Below are 16,200 nucleotides of genomic sequence, written 5' to 3' on the forward strand. Positions count from 1 at the left end.
GATATAGATATATTATGCGTGTATTTTTGTAATTACCCGAGTTTAGTTGTTTGAAGACAAGTGAATCAACCACGGACGTGTAATTGACGTAAATGACATTGTGGGGGGGAAAAAAGTCCAACTCCCATTCCGTATGAAAGTGATACATTTTTGGCTTCCTACTTGGGCCAGCAATGATGGTCATAGACTTTTTTTTAGTTTAAGAGAAAAAAAAGCGAGTGCTTACCATCCGTGCGTTGGCGCCAGGTTTGTGTATGGGCGTTTGGCCGCTGCGGTGAGGGGGTGTGGTCACTGTCTATTGCGCATGTGCAGTTCACTGTGCTTGCCTCCCAATAGGCTTACCTGTCTGTCAATCAAGCGATGGGATGGATTATTGAAAAAAAAAAATATATATATATATATATTTATATATAATATATTTATTAATTTATATATATATATATATATATATATATATATATATATATATATATATTTATTTATTTATTTATTTATTTGTTTGTTTATTTATTTATTTATTTTATTTTTTTTTTAAATATCATGTGATCGACCAGTAGTAGGGATCGACGTAATGAGCACCACTGGTATCGAACATATAAATAAAATGTTTGGTTTTGACCTACCAAGATGAATATTTATACATTTTTCAAGGTGGCAAAATGACCAACTAGCACCATTCATGTTACAGCATGATCGTCATTTATCACACACTCCTTATCTTGCAGCATCTTTATTACTCCATCAAGTCTCCCATATAATCAGCATCTGTCTCAGTTGTCCCTCACACTAACACTAACCAATACCAACCACCAGCAAGCCATCACTGACTCAAACACACACGTTCTGGCTCAGATTCACCCCCACGCACAAACACAAGTTCATGCAACATCACTCAGCTGACCTGAATGATGTTGGAGTGTGGAGTTCTTCTGCGCCCGTGTTCAAGTGACTCATCTATCCTGCCGCTGCTTCATTACAGCCTGCAAGGGCAAACGCTATCTCCCGCTCCTTCTGCCGCCCCAGCTGGAGGCAGAGAGATGGAGATATACAGTAGGTAGAAAGTGTGATATCGCTCTGTCTTCCGTATCGGCTCCCCCACCTTCATCTTGCTTTTCTCTATATTTATCTCCTGTCTGCACATCTATTGCTTTCTATCTATGTTTTCAATCACGCTCACTGCCCTCTTTCAACAAATACCTTGAGTGAGTGTTGGGATGTTTTGGTAGCTAAATGTCAATAGTGTAACCCCCTAAAAAGTTGCAGACTTGACGGCATTGGAAAAAGCTTTTTCGAGTGGCACTGCCTCACTGCCCCATTTTTCTGCTTTAGCCGAGGAGGATCTAAATCCCCCCCTCAAAAAAAAATGTGGAGGAGAGGTTTCCGAGAAAGATGTAAGCCACAACTAGACGGGTTTTTAATCTGTTAGGGATGACATGAGTATAGCTTAACGAAGAGATGAAAGGTAAATGGATACAATAAGAATGATATTTTCCAAAAGGCAGAGAGCGAGATTGTGTTCTGCTCAGAGGCACAGCTTTTTTTTTTTTTTTGCGTCTTTTGAGGCCCTGGGGTAAGGCATAAATAATGGATTGCTAAAAACCTCTTATTCTCTCAATTTTATATGGCTAGCTGTTATCAAAAATAACCGGATCGGTGGCGCGTTAGCAGACTTGCACGCAACAGAGTGGTTTCTAGTCTGAGGGGCTTATTGGGCTAAAGTACAACTTGCTAACTTTTTCTGTTGTCATTGTGCAATGCTTTCACAAAAACTATGCCAGCAAGAGCAACACACTTGGTCTCAAAGTCACACAAAAACTTGAAGGTCAAATAATCTTTGGACCAAGACATCAGCCTATTACTTGAGACTTTAGCAAATCTGGTGAAAGCTCAGCTCAGATGCATTGAGGACTGAAGGGATTAACACTAAGTATATTTTACATTTTCTTTTAGCTATTTTCAGAAAGAGGAAAAGTGTGATAAACATCCAGCATTTTTTGGGGTCAAAATCTGAACAGGTTAGGATAAAGTGGTTGGAGAAAGGAATGGATAAAGCTATGAGCAAGTTAGACTGAGGTCAACCAAGATTCTGAAATTGTATGTTGCAGAAGTTACACTTTAAAGAGTTGCATGTACGATAAGTTAAAGTTTTAATCGATCTATGATCTTGGTTCTCTTATCCCAACAACCACAGGCACCCAAAGCTCATTACTCTTAAAGACAACCGTTTCGACAGAGAGGACTGATAAAGCTGAATCAATGCCAGTGATCACTTGCCACCATGATATGTAAAAGCGTACTGAAGAAGAAACGACAAAAGGGGTCAGTCTCATTGAAAGAACTCTTAAGTAGTTTCATCACGATAAGGACGATAATGGAAATCGAAGTGCAACTTTTCAGTTGGAATGGTCATTAAATTAAAAGATATGCAAATATGTATCCATAGAGCTAAGGTAAGTTAATAATAAATTATTATTATTATTATTATTATTATTATTATTATTATTATTATTATTATTATTTACAGCGTCAGATTACAGCGCGGCCCTCTACGTCACTATTCGTGACGTCACGACACCCCTACCTGTTTAGTGACTGTGCGGAAATGCGACTTTTGGGCGGATTTGTTTGACAACTTCCCGTTTCCGTTTGGTTTATACCCCCACGGGACTCAATTCAGCATCAAGTATGCTAATTCTCGAAGGGAACAAGTGAAGAGAACTTTATTCTTAAACTTTTGGTTTTTTTCCGGCCACCATGGGGGATATGGACACTACCGGGGCCTTCGCTCGCAAACGAAGGGGTACGTTCGCGGCGGGGAAGGGAGCGAGTCTGCAGCCGATGCATAAGAAGTGTATGTCGGCCACTCAGTTCTTGGTGACCGCTGACAGCAAAAAGGCAAACAGCGATCCAAGCAAAGTTGACCGCTTGTGGCCCACAACAAAGGGGGACAAAAAGAAAAGAAAAAATGATATAAATGACAGTTTAAGGTAAGTTATATAACAGAAAAAAACTTTCTAAGTATGTTAAGTTATTTATAATCGAGCGCACCCATGACGTCACTAGGCTGGAAGTTTACATGTTCGCTACAGTTTGGTACACATTTAAATGTTTGAGAAGATGTACGAGTTTAAAAGCTAAGCTTGTAAACCAAATTCTAATTCGAAATGTACACTTTGAATATTGATTAGTTCCAATCAATTTTCACTATCAACATTATCTTAGCGATGTGGCATTCAAGAACTTAAGTAAACTACAACTATCACCTCCCTGCTGTTTGAACAGAGTTTGCCAGAAGTTCTACCATCAGTTTGCAATCAAAGTGTGTCATAGTTCTAGTGAAACCACACCCAAATGATATTTCGCTCATCCAACTGTCGTTTTTATTCTTACCTCATCAAGCTGTCACAAGACACAAGAGTCCCTGCTGACGTCATCCAGTGGTTTCAGTAACTACAGGGGGATTCTAAACTGGTGTGTGATCATGCTGGTAAGATCATGCTGCACGTCGTGGAGACATTTATGGACATGTGTCTGTAATATTGCTTTTCCTTAGGTTGCAGTGATTTTTTTGATGAAAGTTACACCTATGGACAATTTAGTGCTGGCATGTCCCTGTTCCTGTTTGGTTGCTGTCCTGTCTGTTTTCCATGTCTCCCTGCTGCAAGCTTCTTCAGGTGTGTTGCAGCAGAGAGACATGGAAAAAAAACAACGGCTCTTCAGGACCGAGTTTGGACTTCAATGAGGAAAAAAAAAAGAAAATAAATAAACAAATTTCCACCATTGAATTCCTTTACTACATAACCATGTTCAGGTGAATGAGTTTGGTTTATACTTTAAGTTCAAAATTATTACACTCTGAGTGATTAAAAAAAGAAGACACTCACATTGTCCTTTTCATTGTCAGAATTGATCTTTTGCCAACTTGAACACTATAAATATACATCTTGGCAAGGTGTTGCGTTTTCAATCGATAGTCCCCTTAATGTGCTGTGAGTAAATTTGACAGTGTGGTCAAATCCACCTCAGTCAAAATAAAATGCACTTTATGTACTCTCAACCCAGATTATTTCCAGGTATAGCAAAATGTTATTATAACTCATTTGACCATTTTCCGTTTTCTCTGATGGAATAAGGGACTGAATGTGTGAGAATAGAAGCAGGGATGCAGCTATAGCAAAGCCTGCCTGCTGCTAATCCAGCCTTTGAACACAAATCGTTGTGTTCATCACAAGAGGTTTTCCCCTTCTTTCCTACTGAACTTCTGTCCCATCCCCAGGCATGGAATGGAGCCTTTGTGTGGGGTAATGAGATATCACCATCCATTCACAAATACAGAGAGTGAGCCAGAGAAAGATGTATAAGAGAAAAAATGATGAGAGAAAAGTATGATGAAGTAGAAGAAAAAGTAGAGGTGAGGAAGAATGGTGAAGAAAATGGAGGATTTATCTCATAAATGGAAAAAAAGTGATCTAGAGCAAGTAAAAAGTGACATTTTGCCAAAGAAACGCATGTAACTATCCTGTAACTCTTTTTTGTTGTTGTTGCAGGTACTTAGTAATGCTCGACTCTTCTTAGAAAACCTGTTGAGGTGAGCAAGATTTACTTTTAAATTCCGTCGGTATTACATACAACTTTTACTGTATAATATTTTTATTCTATTACAGCTATCTATTTTACTGGGTCATTGAAAGAAATTAATTTATTCAATAGTTTTTTTTGTTTTGTTTTTTATGAAACCGCTATGCTAAGCACTTTAATCCGGCTCTTAATGTTATTTTTTAATTATTATTTATTATTATTATTTTTATATACATATATTTTTTTTAATTCTTTTTTTTTTCCCACAGATACGGGATTCTGGTTGACCCTATTCAAGTCATTTCCTTATTCTTGAAGGACCCCTATAGTTGGCCAGCAATGTGCCTGATAATTGGTAAGCACTATAAATGTACTGCTTGGGTAACTCTGAAGGCAAAAATTATTGTAAAATACTTAAAAGGATGTCCTCAAAATATGAACCCTGATTCAGTCCATTTATTACACATTACACATTATTTTTGTAATTATCAAATTAGCTGTTTAAGTAACACAACCAGTGACCATGAGAAAGAGGCACAGAGTCGTGTATATTTTTTTGTAATAGGTGAAAGTCCGCAGTGGTGCAGCTCAATTTGTCTCCTGCAGTTTTGCCCTATATACTGATATACCGCATAGGTATTGTGCTGCAAAAAAAAAAAAAAAAAAAAAGCAACATATGCTGCTTTTGAACTATCCTGACTCAACTTTTTTTTCTAGTCGTCATCACTCCCATTCCCCAAGTGTAGCAAGAAAAAAACAAATACTACAACACATCTTTCTATACTTTTAAGTCTTTAAGGATTTCAACCTCATGGTATCCATCCAAGCCTGATGTATCGTTTCTTATTATAAATGTCAGCCTTTAATAAACCTTCTGCAGTCGAGCAAAACAAAAGAAATTAATTCCTTGTAATACTTGTAGATGTAGCATGGCAGGCAACCCCGACGCACGGTCTGTTAGTGCTAGCTCATTTCTTTTGGCAGGATTGCTGTTAAATTGAGTGTGATCGTGTCTGTGAAACCAAAGCCAAGAGGCTTTGTGTTGATTTAAGCGAGGGACATTCAGTTGGAAAAATTCGGGAAAAAAAATCAGAAAAAAATAATTTGGCTACAAAACTGGTTGCTGAAATGTATATGTTATTTTCAACAGTGTCCAATGTGTTTATCATGGTGGCTCTTTATACAGAGAGACAGTTGTCAAAGGTAAGTGGCAAAAAAAATATCCAGCATATATTTTCATTATCTTTCTCAAACATCGTTATAATCGAATAACGCAATTTTTTCATCGCTAGCATTTTTCTTCCAACTAACTGCGCTGACCCTGTGTCTGTTTTTGTTCCTGCTCCTGCTTAGGGTTCATTCAGTGAGCGTGTCGGCTTTCTTATCCATACTGTTAATTTGTCTGTTATGCTGACATTCCCTGCCGCAGTGGTCCTCCTGGTGCCCTCCACAACCCCAGGTAAAATAAAATAAAAAAATCTTTTACATGCAATTGAAAATGATGTCATTGCAGTAAAGATTAAGAGAGCATTCCTACAGTATCTTTGTCCTTCAAAGCCGCAGTCGTCCCATTTGATTGTGCACTAAAAGACGTCTCCTATAAACCTGTCATAATTGGAGTCGGTTAGCGCTAATGGAGCAGTTGGTCATATCTGGATCGGATCCAGCTGGCGAAGGAAGAGAAGGCGAGTGTTGTCAAAGTGTGTATGGTTTGCAAGACGGGGTCATCACGGGTTCACAGTCTTCCTGGGAGCAACCCACTGCAAAACACAAAGCTCTAGAATATACTTCAGGCTGCTTTTCAAGTTGTTTTGCCCTTCACCATAATCAGTAAATAAAATCCCTATCAAGGTCACTGTTGTCACTTAACCCCCAAAAGTTTCACATCATTAACATAATACAGTACGGTGAGTGCAGATTTTTGGCATGGCTTCTGTCTTTTAGTCATCCGTCTAGTTCAGCCATGTATAATTTTATGAGACATATTATGAGGCCGATAATGGGTTTCTTGCAAATGCATGGTAATTTACTCCGTCTATTGCATGTATTAGGCTGAGATGTTGACTTGGCATTGAGATGAGTTTGATGTCCAAACATCATAAAAGGGGGAAAAAAGTGTCACTTTTGCTTTTTGTAATTTGTCCCCCCTCCTTCCCCTCCCCTCTGGTCCTGTCCTCTCCTCTTACTGGGAGGTGAATGAGGAAAGGAGTCAGCCCATCTGTCCGTTCTCCTCCCTAGCTCGGCTGTTCACACCGGAAGGGCAGTACGAGAGGGCAGGTGTGTGCGTGTGTACAAGACCACCAAGTGTGTATACACACAAACCGGACTCCACAGTGGCCAATAAAAACAACAAAACTGTTTTTTTTTTTGCTATCCCATCCACCTCAATATTTCATAGGTTCCTTTTTAACTTACTCGTTGGGTTATGGACAGACATCGAGCTAGTTAAGTCCAGAATTATTATTATTTTTTAAATAGGGACGTGTCCGAGAAAATGTTTGTGAGCTTAATGGCACTTTTATGACTTGGATAGAAAGTCACTCTGATCACCGGTAGCTGTCTGGAGGCTACATTAGCCAGAGAGACAGATGGCATATGAATAAGATGGGCTGTGATTTGACGCCAGGTGCTCCGACCTGCACCTTACCCCTGCTGGCACAACAGTCTTTATTTGTGCGTGCAATTGTATCCGTGCGTTTAAGTGTATCAGTATCACAACATGCTCGTCTCTGCAATTCACATGCCATCTTGTCTTCCTCTCTTTCAGTCGGAGGTGCATTTGCACTCGGTTCGTACACCATTCTCTTCCTAAAGCTTTACTCCTATAAGGACGTCAACATGTGGTGTCGAGAGCTGAGCGTCATTAAGGCTAAGAAACTGGCAAGGTCACTGTCATGTAAGTTGCACATACAAACGGCTGGTTCTATTCTCTGCTTGTGTTCTTACAGTGACCTCTATAGGCAAGCGTATGTTACTGCAGCATGTGATGGATCTTCTGAGATTTTTTTTTTTTTGGTGTCCACAGGTCCATCATCAAAATACTTCAACGGAGATGACCAAAAAGTGTGTTACCCTGGCAACCTTACAATCAGAGGTACTTTTATTTATTTTATTTATTTTATACTATTCCGAACATCACATGTAGCCCCCTCATTGTGTTTGCTTAGACCTGTACTACTTTGCTTTTGCTCCGACTCTATGCTACGAGCTCAACTTTCCTCGCTCGCCGAAGATCCGCATGGGTTTCCTCCTAAGGAGACTTTTTGAGATGGTAAGAAGATTTTTCATCCATCAGCAAATAGTATTCATTACTCAACTTCAAGTATGATCTTCAGCGTGTTGTCCACTAACAACATTTTAACTGTTTATCTTCAGCTCTTCCTCATCCAGATGTTAGTGGGCCTCACTCAACAGGTACACTTCAGTGTCTCTCATCATGATGCATATCTGAGAATATCCTACCACTATTTTTATCATCTCTCTTCTAGTGGATGATTCCTATTATTCAAAGCTCCATGAAGCCACTGGAGGTGAGCGTGGAGCATGTCAGGCAGGTTTAAAAATTGTTTTGGGTGTGTAATCGTTTTCTCCTCTTTCCACTCTTGTATTGTAGGACATGGATCTATCTCGGATGACTGAGAGACTCTTAAGACTGGCTGTGAGTAAAAAAAATAAAAAAATGTTGTAGCTTTGCTGATAACAGACGGCTATTCATTTTGATGGTCTTTCATTCTTCTCATGCCTCTCTATAGGTTCCCAACCACTTGCTTTGGTTGATGTTTTTCTACTGGTTCTTCCACTCATCTTTGAACTTCACAGCGGAGCTCCTGCGCTTCGGAGACCGGCAGTTCTACAAAGACTGGTGGTAAATATTTGTTTCTTGGAGTTTTTTTATTTTTTGGAGGTTTTCATTGGACTGGTTACTGTAATTCGTGGCTGTGAATGCGGTGAGTGACAGTTGATCATTTTGAAAAGCCTAGCGGGTGTGAGAGGGTATTAAAAGTGTCTGATAGAGTTTTCCATCAGTATTAATGAAAGTGTCATACCCAGTGATCCATTATTTAGACTCTGTAAAGCCTCTGTGTCGATTTTCCTGACTCATCTTTCAGGAACTCGGAGTCGGTGACATATTTTTGGCAGAATTGGAACATCCCCGTTCACAAGTGGTGTCTCCGGTGAGTTATTCACACACTTAAAGTTGGAGACAGAGCAGCGAAATTTCTCGACGTAAACTCCGGGGGAGCGTTTGGTTTGATGCGAGCACACTGTACATGACACTGTTACGTGTTTGGAAAATGTCTCGAAAGAGAAGTCCGAAGCAAGAAAATCGAACTCAGCAAATTTAAGATATTCTAGTTATAAGTCAAACTAAAAATGACACAACCACAAAGCTTCAACTTTGGCTAAGTCTGTTTAGCTTCATGCTAACAAATAACGGTGGAGCAACACATGTAGACAGATAAAATACCAATATTCACAGGCTTATATATAAAAAAAAAATACCCATATGTTTGTACCATGATAATTCAAATAAATAAAATCTGTGTTTTTTTCTTCATTTAATATCTCACATGTTCTTCTTCCAGGCACTTTTACAAGCCGTTGCTAAGGAGAGGTTTTAGTAAGATAGTCAGCCAGTCCGCAGTCTTCTTCTTGTCGGCGTTCTTTCACGAGGTACAGCTGAGCCCTTGAAATGAAGACTTTTAGAAATAGATATCATGCCATCTGTTGTTGTTTTTTTTTTTTCTTCTCCCAATCTCTATGTTAGTATCTGGTGAGTGTCCCTCTGAGGATGTTCCGACTGTGGGCCTTTACGGGCATGATGGCTCAGGTAAGCTGATTTGGAAAAATATTTATATATATTTTGTGATGTTTTAAAATAATCCTTTATTATTTTTCTGTTCTTCATTAGCTTCCATTAGCCTGGTTCGTTGGCCATTACCTGCGTGGTAACTACGGCAACGCCGCAGTGTGGATGTCACTCATAATTGGTCAACCAACCGCTGTCCTGATGTACGTCCATGACTACTACGTTTTGCATTACAGACAAGAAACACACTAATATTTTATATTTATATGTTGCTTTATCTGTTCTTGTCCTGAAAAAATAGGAATTATTATTTGAAAATATTTTCAGGTGACTTTTTGCCAGTATCCTCATGCAACTTGGTACGAATAGGATTTTTTTTTTTTTTTTTAGTACTGCAAACCTCGAAGTATCCTGCACTAAACACTATTTTGCAAGAAAAACAGTTTTTGATTCCGTCGATGCACTTAATTTTTGAAAAAAACATACTCGTAAACTTCTACAGAAACTGAAGTGCCTTCATAGTGTTCTTGTCATCCAGCTTTATCAAAAAAAAAAAAAAAACGTATGCTGTTGAGATTTTTGTTATTTTTTAATCATGTTTATACAAAACTCATCTTGCTGTGCTGTCAAGCGTTTAAGGAAATAAATGTGAATTTGACTTGAGCAACAGTCTAAGGTTGTTTCTTCTATTTACCATTCGCTCCCACTTCATAAATGCACAGCACGTTACGTTGTAAACCAACCACAGTTTGGAAAAAATCAATACCAACTTCAAAAAGTTCAACCAACTTTCTACGTGTTCTCATCACCATGACGGGAAGACAAGCCTGCTTTCCTTCACGGTGACATTGAATTAAATAGAACACCTTCAGGAATCACAATAAGATATTTTTTTAATACTAGATTAAATAATATGTGCAAAAAGAACAAACATCTAAACATTCCGTCAAACTTGCAAAAAAAAAAATTCATCGTGCTGCAAAATGAGACAAGTGAAGGACAGACACATCCATATATCGTCCTCTCATCCATGACAAATGTATCACGTCATGCATCATGAGAACGGATGGAGCGACATAAAAGGTGCCGAAACTTTGCCGTCTGTCGTCCATCATCTGCTTCATCCTGACGTGAACAGTCTTTCACTTCTCCTTGCTTGACTCACACCCTGGAACGTCATTAGTGACCCTCACACTCCCGCACAAAAACACATCATACTCTCATCCACCTGTCATTTCTATCTTCATACATACAAACACAATCATAACCTTCATTTACTCGCTCCGACTTTATTTCGTCGCCCTTCGCTTCTTTTCTGTCTACCGTGTCCTGCGTCTTTTCTCCGTGTCGTTTCTCAGTAACAGGTTGATCCATGGCCTCTTGTCCAGACATCCGTTTTCCCGGATGTTTCCGAGGAACGTTGCCAAGCTGTGAGTGATGATGATCCTCTCAACAGGAAACCGGGAGACAAAAACCTGTCTTCAGTTTGTCAGATGGGATGTAGCAGAGACCTTGAGGTGAGGCTTAAAAAGACTCTGGACATTTTTTTAAATCAGTACATGTTAGCCGTTTAAAGCCAAATATGCTAATGCTAATTAATATTTGGGATTTAAGTTAGCATAAATTACCTTCATGTCTGATTTATCCTTGATTATTTTTGTCTTTGCCATTAATTCAAAAATGTGGGGTGGCCACGGTCACCGATGGCCACCAGCTAGCTCCGCCTCTGAAGGCCGGCGCCCAGATTTGAACCCCCAACCTCAGAACTATGTGATTAGTGTGTGTCTGTGTGAGTTGTGCTATTAGCATACGATTCACATGGGCACGGCATGTCTGATCAAAATGTAAACAGATTCTCGGACTTCCTGTCTGAGGGCCAAACGGAGGGAGGGATGTTGGAATCCATTTGAAGAGGGGGATGAGAAGTTAATAGAAAGACAGAAGAGACAAGGAGCAATAGAAAAACAATTGAGGCCTTTGGTGAATTGAGGAACCATGCATGAAGCAAAGAAGCTACAGGGACACAAAATGATAATGATGATGATGACACTTTGTGTGAAATTTTGTAGGGCAAGGTGAACCAGGACAATGAATGCAAAGCCCTGCGTGGAAAACATCACTAGAATTTGAAGCCTCCTTCGGGACTGCGTGAATCTCCTGTTGGGCTATTTTGGTTTTCTCTCAAGGTAAGAAATACTCTCATGCCCTGAGCGATGCAATTACAGATTTTTATATTACAGCAAAATCGTCACTTTGGGATCCAAAGTGGGATTTATTTGAGTGTTTACAAAAATATATACTGTTGAGCAGCACTCCCTTTGCTATAGTCCTCACATGCACAAGCTTATAGAGACTCCCACGCTGCTAGAATTTATTTGTGATGTGCCTCTGAATCCCTCCGGACTCCTCGCCGAGACTCTTTGCAGTCGTTGCATCAGCACTATATTTGATGTATTATATATACAGCAACGTGCTGACACTATGCATTGATGTATTGGTTAGAAATATGCACTAAATAAATTTTGAGAGTCCATTAGGGCGACCACACAAGTATGTTTCCGAAAAAAAAGAATATATTGACTCGGAGAGTGTGTCTAATGGTTTAACTGTGGTGGGATCACAAAAAAAAAAAAGGAAATTAGCAGATTTTTCACTGGCTGTGGAAAAACATTGTAGATCTTAACAAATAGTGGAGCTGTTTAGGATGGCTGCAAAAATAATGTCTTGTAGCTAGCCAATTTTTTTTATACTGTGCAATAGGTAAAGGTCGCCATGATGTATTACTTATGGTTGTTATTGCTCTCTGAACATTGTTTCTCCTTTTTACAATGAAGGAGTACACAGCCTGGTAGAGATGAAAAAAAAATTCAATTCAGACAAGAAGTAAATGTCATTGTTGCATTTTTTTTTTCTTACCACCTTTGTTTTGTCTCAAAAACAAGGGACATTATTCACGTCTCACTTTATACAGTGAGTGTGTCGTCAAGTCAGAATAAAATTCATTAGCTGGCACTTTAGGTTGCATCTAGCCGCTAGATGGATGATCGATAGATGGATAAGATTTTTTTTTTTTTAAATCCACTAAAAGCAGGCAACTATTAAAATCCGCAGGCAGTATAAACACAAATTGAGACATGTTGGATATATCAGCCCATATCAAAAAGGTTTCTCTTGATGAGAATGAATAATTTGTATTTATATTCCCTTTGCGCTGTGGCAATAAATAACATTATAAATAGATAGCATAAATAAACTGAAGATGGGTTTCCATTTTTTTTCTTTTGGTTGTTGTTGTAGCCATGCCAACATAAACAGCCATACGGAAGTTGTGCGCTGACATTTTTTATTTTAAAGATGCCCTCCTATTTATTTATTGTATATATTTATTTTTGTTTATTTTTTATTTTATTTATTTTATATTAATTTATTTGTATTTATTTATCCATTCATTAAGCAGGTTTCGAAATTAGACCTTAGATAAATGTAAGAAAACAGTTTTTATAATTATCTACACGTATTCTTTAATCCATGTACAGCTTAATTTGCACTCTGCTGTCATCTTCAGCATCCATGTCCGTCATGATCACCGTGAATGCAAACAGCACGCCATCCTGGACGGTTAGCAACACTTCCCTTGTCAGCCACTCGGACGTATCCAGTGTCAGCAACACAAGCGGCATGGAAGCCTATCTTCAAAAAATAGCTCATTTGGATGAAGGCCTTTACAAGGACTTCTATGGACTTTGGATCACGCTCATGGTCATAAACTTCCTCATTTTCCTGGTATGTAAATTTAATTTCTGAATTAGCATATTTTCTGATTGTTTTGTTGACGAGAGCATCTCCAATTTCAGGTGGGCATGGTGCTCAACACGTTGGCTCTTTATGTGTTCTGTTTCCGCACCAAGCAAAAAAGCTCCTCGGTGATCTTCACCATCAATCTGGCCGTGACTGACCTGTTGGTCAATCTCTCCCTGCCGACACGGATCCTGCTTTACTACAGCGGAGGGGCTTGCCTGACTTGCTCCTACTTGCACGTCTTCAGCTACTTTGTCAATATGTATTGCAGCATCCTTTTCCTCACCTGCATATGTGTGGATCGATATCTCGCCATAGTGCAGGTGAGTCTGCCGACAAAAGCCGTAGTTGGGGGAAAGAATTTTCTTAACCCTGTAAAGCCTGAAATGTTTAATATTTGATAATCAAAATTACTTTTTTTTTTTTTAAATGAGCTTTAATTGCTTCTTCTGAAATATATATATTTTTTTTTATCAAAAATCGATTTCCAGGTAAAACATTTAATCTTTTTTTGTGGTCACAATAACCAAATGTCAAAATGTTAGTGGCTTACAATAACGCTGGTCCAGATTTTATTTTATTTTTTTAAATCAGAGACAAGTAAAGGTTAGTTAGGTGGATTTTTTTTCTGAAACACCATAATAGTAAATCACAAAAAAAAAGAAAATATCTCAAAAACCTGATGTGTAAAAAAATAAAATTAAACATTTGTTTGTTTTGTTTTGTTTAAATCAGCATTAAAAATTCAATTTAGGGACACTTCTAGCCATCTCTGATTAAAAAAAAAAATTAACTAGTGTAATAAATAGACTTTTCAGCAACAAAAACTTTGTGTTGTCTTTGAACACTTAGGCCTAGTACGTTACTGTACATTATATTAAAACGGCATTTGTGAGGTGATAGTTGGTCTGAGTGGCGGCTCGGTGGCGCACTGGGTAGCACGTCCGCCTCACAGTTAGGAGGGTGTGGGTTCGATTCCACCTCCGGCCCTCCCTGTGCGGAGTTTGCATGTTCTCCCCGAGCCCGCGTGGGTTTTCTCCGGGCACTCCGGTTTCCTCCCACATCCCAAAAACATGCTTGGTAGGCCGATTGATCACTCCAAATTGTCCCTAGGTGTGAGTGCGAGTGTGAATGGTTGTTTGTCTCTGTGTGCCCTGCGATTGGCTGGCAACCGGTTCAGGGTGTCCCCCGCCTACTGCCCGATGACAGCTGGGATAGGCTCCAGCACGCCCGCGACCCCCGTGGGGACTAAGCGGTTCAGAAAATGGATGGATGGATGGATAGTTGGTCTGAATTATTTAAGAATCAGATTTATTCTAACTATCTGCTTAATAAAAGCATTAACTGTCATGTCCTTGCAGGTTGAAGCATCTCGTCGGTGGCGCAACTGCACCGTGGCTAAATGCGTGTGTGTCTGCGTGTGGCTTTTCGCCATCGTGGTCACTTACTCCTTCCTGTCCACGGCCTTCCAACATACAGGCTGCTTCTTCTCCAAGCTCCTCTTCCTCACCCTCACCGAGTTCTTTCTACCCCTCGTCGTCATCGTTGTGTTCACCTTGCGGATCGTATGGGCGCTTTCCGATCAACGCCTAATGCAGCAAAGCAGGTACAACCTAAATTCTGCCTCCATTTTGTTAATATAAAAGGTCAGTAGATTGTGTCGTATCTGTGCAGGAAGAGACGAAGGAGGGCCATCCAGCTGCTGACCACAGTGCTGATCATCTTCACCGTCTGCTTCACGCCATTCCACGTACGACAGGTAGAGCTGGCACGCTCTTATCAATATCAAAAGTCGAACAAATATTGAATTGTGCGTCTATCACGTAGGTAGTGGTGCATTTCTACCCCGATATGCCTCACCAAGCCATCGTCTACCATTTGACCGTCACGCTCAGCAGCCTGAATAGCTGCATGGATCCCGTGGTCTACTGCTTTGTCACAAACAACTTCCAGGTATATGGATTTGAAAACTTTTTTTATCATTATCAATGTGAGATGGAAAGTAAAAAAATTAAAGATGGAAATAATGTAGTTGCATAATTTCGCACACCCCAGGACAGGTTTTCCCCCAAAATTAAAGCAGTCTTTATTGAGTAAATTAGTTATAACAAAGTTTTACTTTCCCGCGCAGGCGACAATGAGGAATATTTTCCGCCGTGCCGAGGCCGAGCAAAGCAGCGGTGATATCATCAGCATGCAGCACAGCTCCAAGGCCTCAGGAGGGGAGGCTGCCACCGCTGTCCCTAATAATGTGATCATGATGAGCACCATTCCCTCTTCACCACAGAAAGGCACTGAAGGGATTCACAAATTGTAAATCACATGAGGAATTTACAGCATCAACTGTGGGACAGCTAGCATATTGGACATCATTGAACAGAATTGATAAAACGAATACAATTCATCATTGAGATGATAAGGACTCGCTTCTGGCTTGACATTTTACATTGCAGAAGGAAGCAAAGCGGGAGGACTTTAATGGTCACAAATCAAATGTTGCCATTAACAAAGGAGCTCGATGGGAATGAGAAAGAGGGATGAAATACAGCAATTTTAAAATGAGACAGACTACACCTGTCACTGTTTGGAGAAATCATTTTATGGCTTGGATTACCTCAGAAGAGTTCAAGACAGCGCCAAGGAACAATGATGCTTTTTGAACAGCAGAGGGCAGCATTGCTGGGAGAAACATTCTGTAGAGCTTTTGATATATTGTTCTGTGCAACACTTTTAACAAACTACCTGTCATAAACGCCACATAAAGGGTCCATTCAGCTTTAAAAAAGCACTTTGAGGTGGATTTTTTTCGATTCCAATGACGTTTTACCGTTTTGGACAGGGAGGAATTTCAAAATTCGCAAAATACCCAAATCTGACACACTGGGCTTCAAGTCAGAAATTAATGAAGCAAATATTGAACCTAACCCAAGTGAATAAATTAATAAAATTTGACGTCTTATCTCGGAAATAATGATGGACTACAAATCGTAAAATATTGCAATATTAACATGAAC

At 39.5% G+C, this 16,200-nt stretch overlaps 2 protein-coding genes and 1 long non-coding RNA gene across 4 annotated transcripts in view; 2 read left to right on the forward strand and 1 right to left on the reverse strand.

Annotated features, from left to right (window-relative positions):
* The window catches only part of LOC125975469 (uncharacterized), a 49,570-nt gene extending 49,265 nt beyond the window's left edge, over positions 1–305 (reverse strand). For both annotated transcript variants that reach the window (XR_007483961.1, XR_007483963.1), the window contains exon 1: positions 227–305. This is a non-coding gene — a long non-coding RNA (uncharacterized lncRNA). The remainder of the gene's footprint in view (positions 1–226) is intronic.
* Positions 306–2,592: 2,287 nt separating this feature from the next.
* dgat1b (diacylglycerol O-acyltransferase 1b) lies at positions 2,593–10,051 on the forward strand. The gene is made up of 17 exons (XM_049730963.2): positions 2,593–2,987; positions 3,400–3,487; positions 4,548–4,588; positions 4,848–4,933; positions 5,729–5,781; positions 5,932–6,037; positions 7,346–7,474; positions 7,604–7,672; positions 7,746–7,849; positions 7,954–7,992; positions 8,067–8,108; positions 8,192–8,236; positions 8,331–8,443; positions 8,688–8,753; positions 9,165–9,252; positions 9,347–9,409; positions 9,491–10,051. The coding sequence occupies exons 1-17, from the start codon at positions 2,755–2,757 to the stop codon at positions 9,638–9,640; spliced, it is 1,515 nt and encodes a 504-aa protein (XP_049586920.1). The 5' UTR covers positions 2,593–2,754; the 3' UTR covers positions 9,641–10,051.
* A 1,203-nt stretch (positions 10,052–11,254) lies between these two features.
* gpr20 (G protein-coupled receptor 20) lies at positions 11,255–16,057 on the forward strand. The gene is made up of 7 exons (XM_049730989.2): positions 11,255–11,574; positions 12,954–13,171; positions 13,243–13,509; positions 14,548–14,792; positions 14,861–14,945; positions 15,014–15,139; positions 15,318–16,057. The coding sequence occupies exons 2-7, from the start codon at positions 12,959–12,961 to the stop codon at positions 15,501–15,503; spliced, it is 1,122 nt and encodes a 373-aa protein (XP_049586946.1). The 5' UTR covers positions 11,255–11,574; positions 12,954–12,958; the 3' UTR covers positions 15,504–16,057.
* The last annotated feature ends 143 nt before the right edge of the window (positions 16,058–16,200 follow it).

This window comes from Syngnathus scovelli, chromosome 9 (assembly GCF_024217435.2).
Source record: "Syngnathus scovelli strain Florida chromosome 9, RoL_Ssco_1.2, whole genome shotgun sequence".
Taxonomy (NCBI): Eukaryota; Metazoa; Chordata; class Actinopteri; order Syngnathiformes; family Syngnathidae; genus Syngnathus; species Syngnathus scovelli.

Bases quoted from the DNA above. Each gene is read 5' to 3' on its own strand.
- gpr20 (XM_049730989.2), top strand. From the start codon at position 12,959: ATGTCCGTCATGATCACCGTGAATGCAAACAGCACGCCATCCTGGACG. The intron at 13,510-14,547 runs GTGAGTCTGCCG...ATGTCCTTGCAG, and splicing joins GATATCTCGCCATAGTGCAG to GTTGAAGCATCTCGTCGGTG. The intron at 14,946-15,013 runs GTAGAGCTGGCA...TCTATCACGTAG, and splicing joins CGCCATTCCACGTACGACAG to GTAGTGGTGCATTTCTACCC.
- dgat1b (XM_049730963.2), top strand. From the start codon at position 2,755: ATGGGGGATATGGACACTACCGGGGCCTTCGCTCGCAAACGAAGGGGT. The intron at 7,673-7,745 runs GTACTTTTATTT...GTGTTTGCTTAG, and splicing joins TGGCAACCTTACAATCAGAG to ACCTGTACTACTTTGCTTTT. The intron at 8,754-9,164 runs GTGAGTTATTCA...TTCTTCTTCCAG, and splicing joins GTTCACAAGTGGTGTCTCCG to GCACTTTTACAAGCCGTTGC.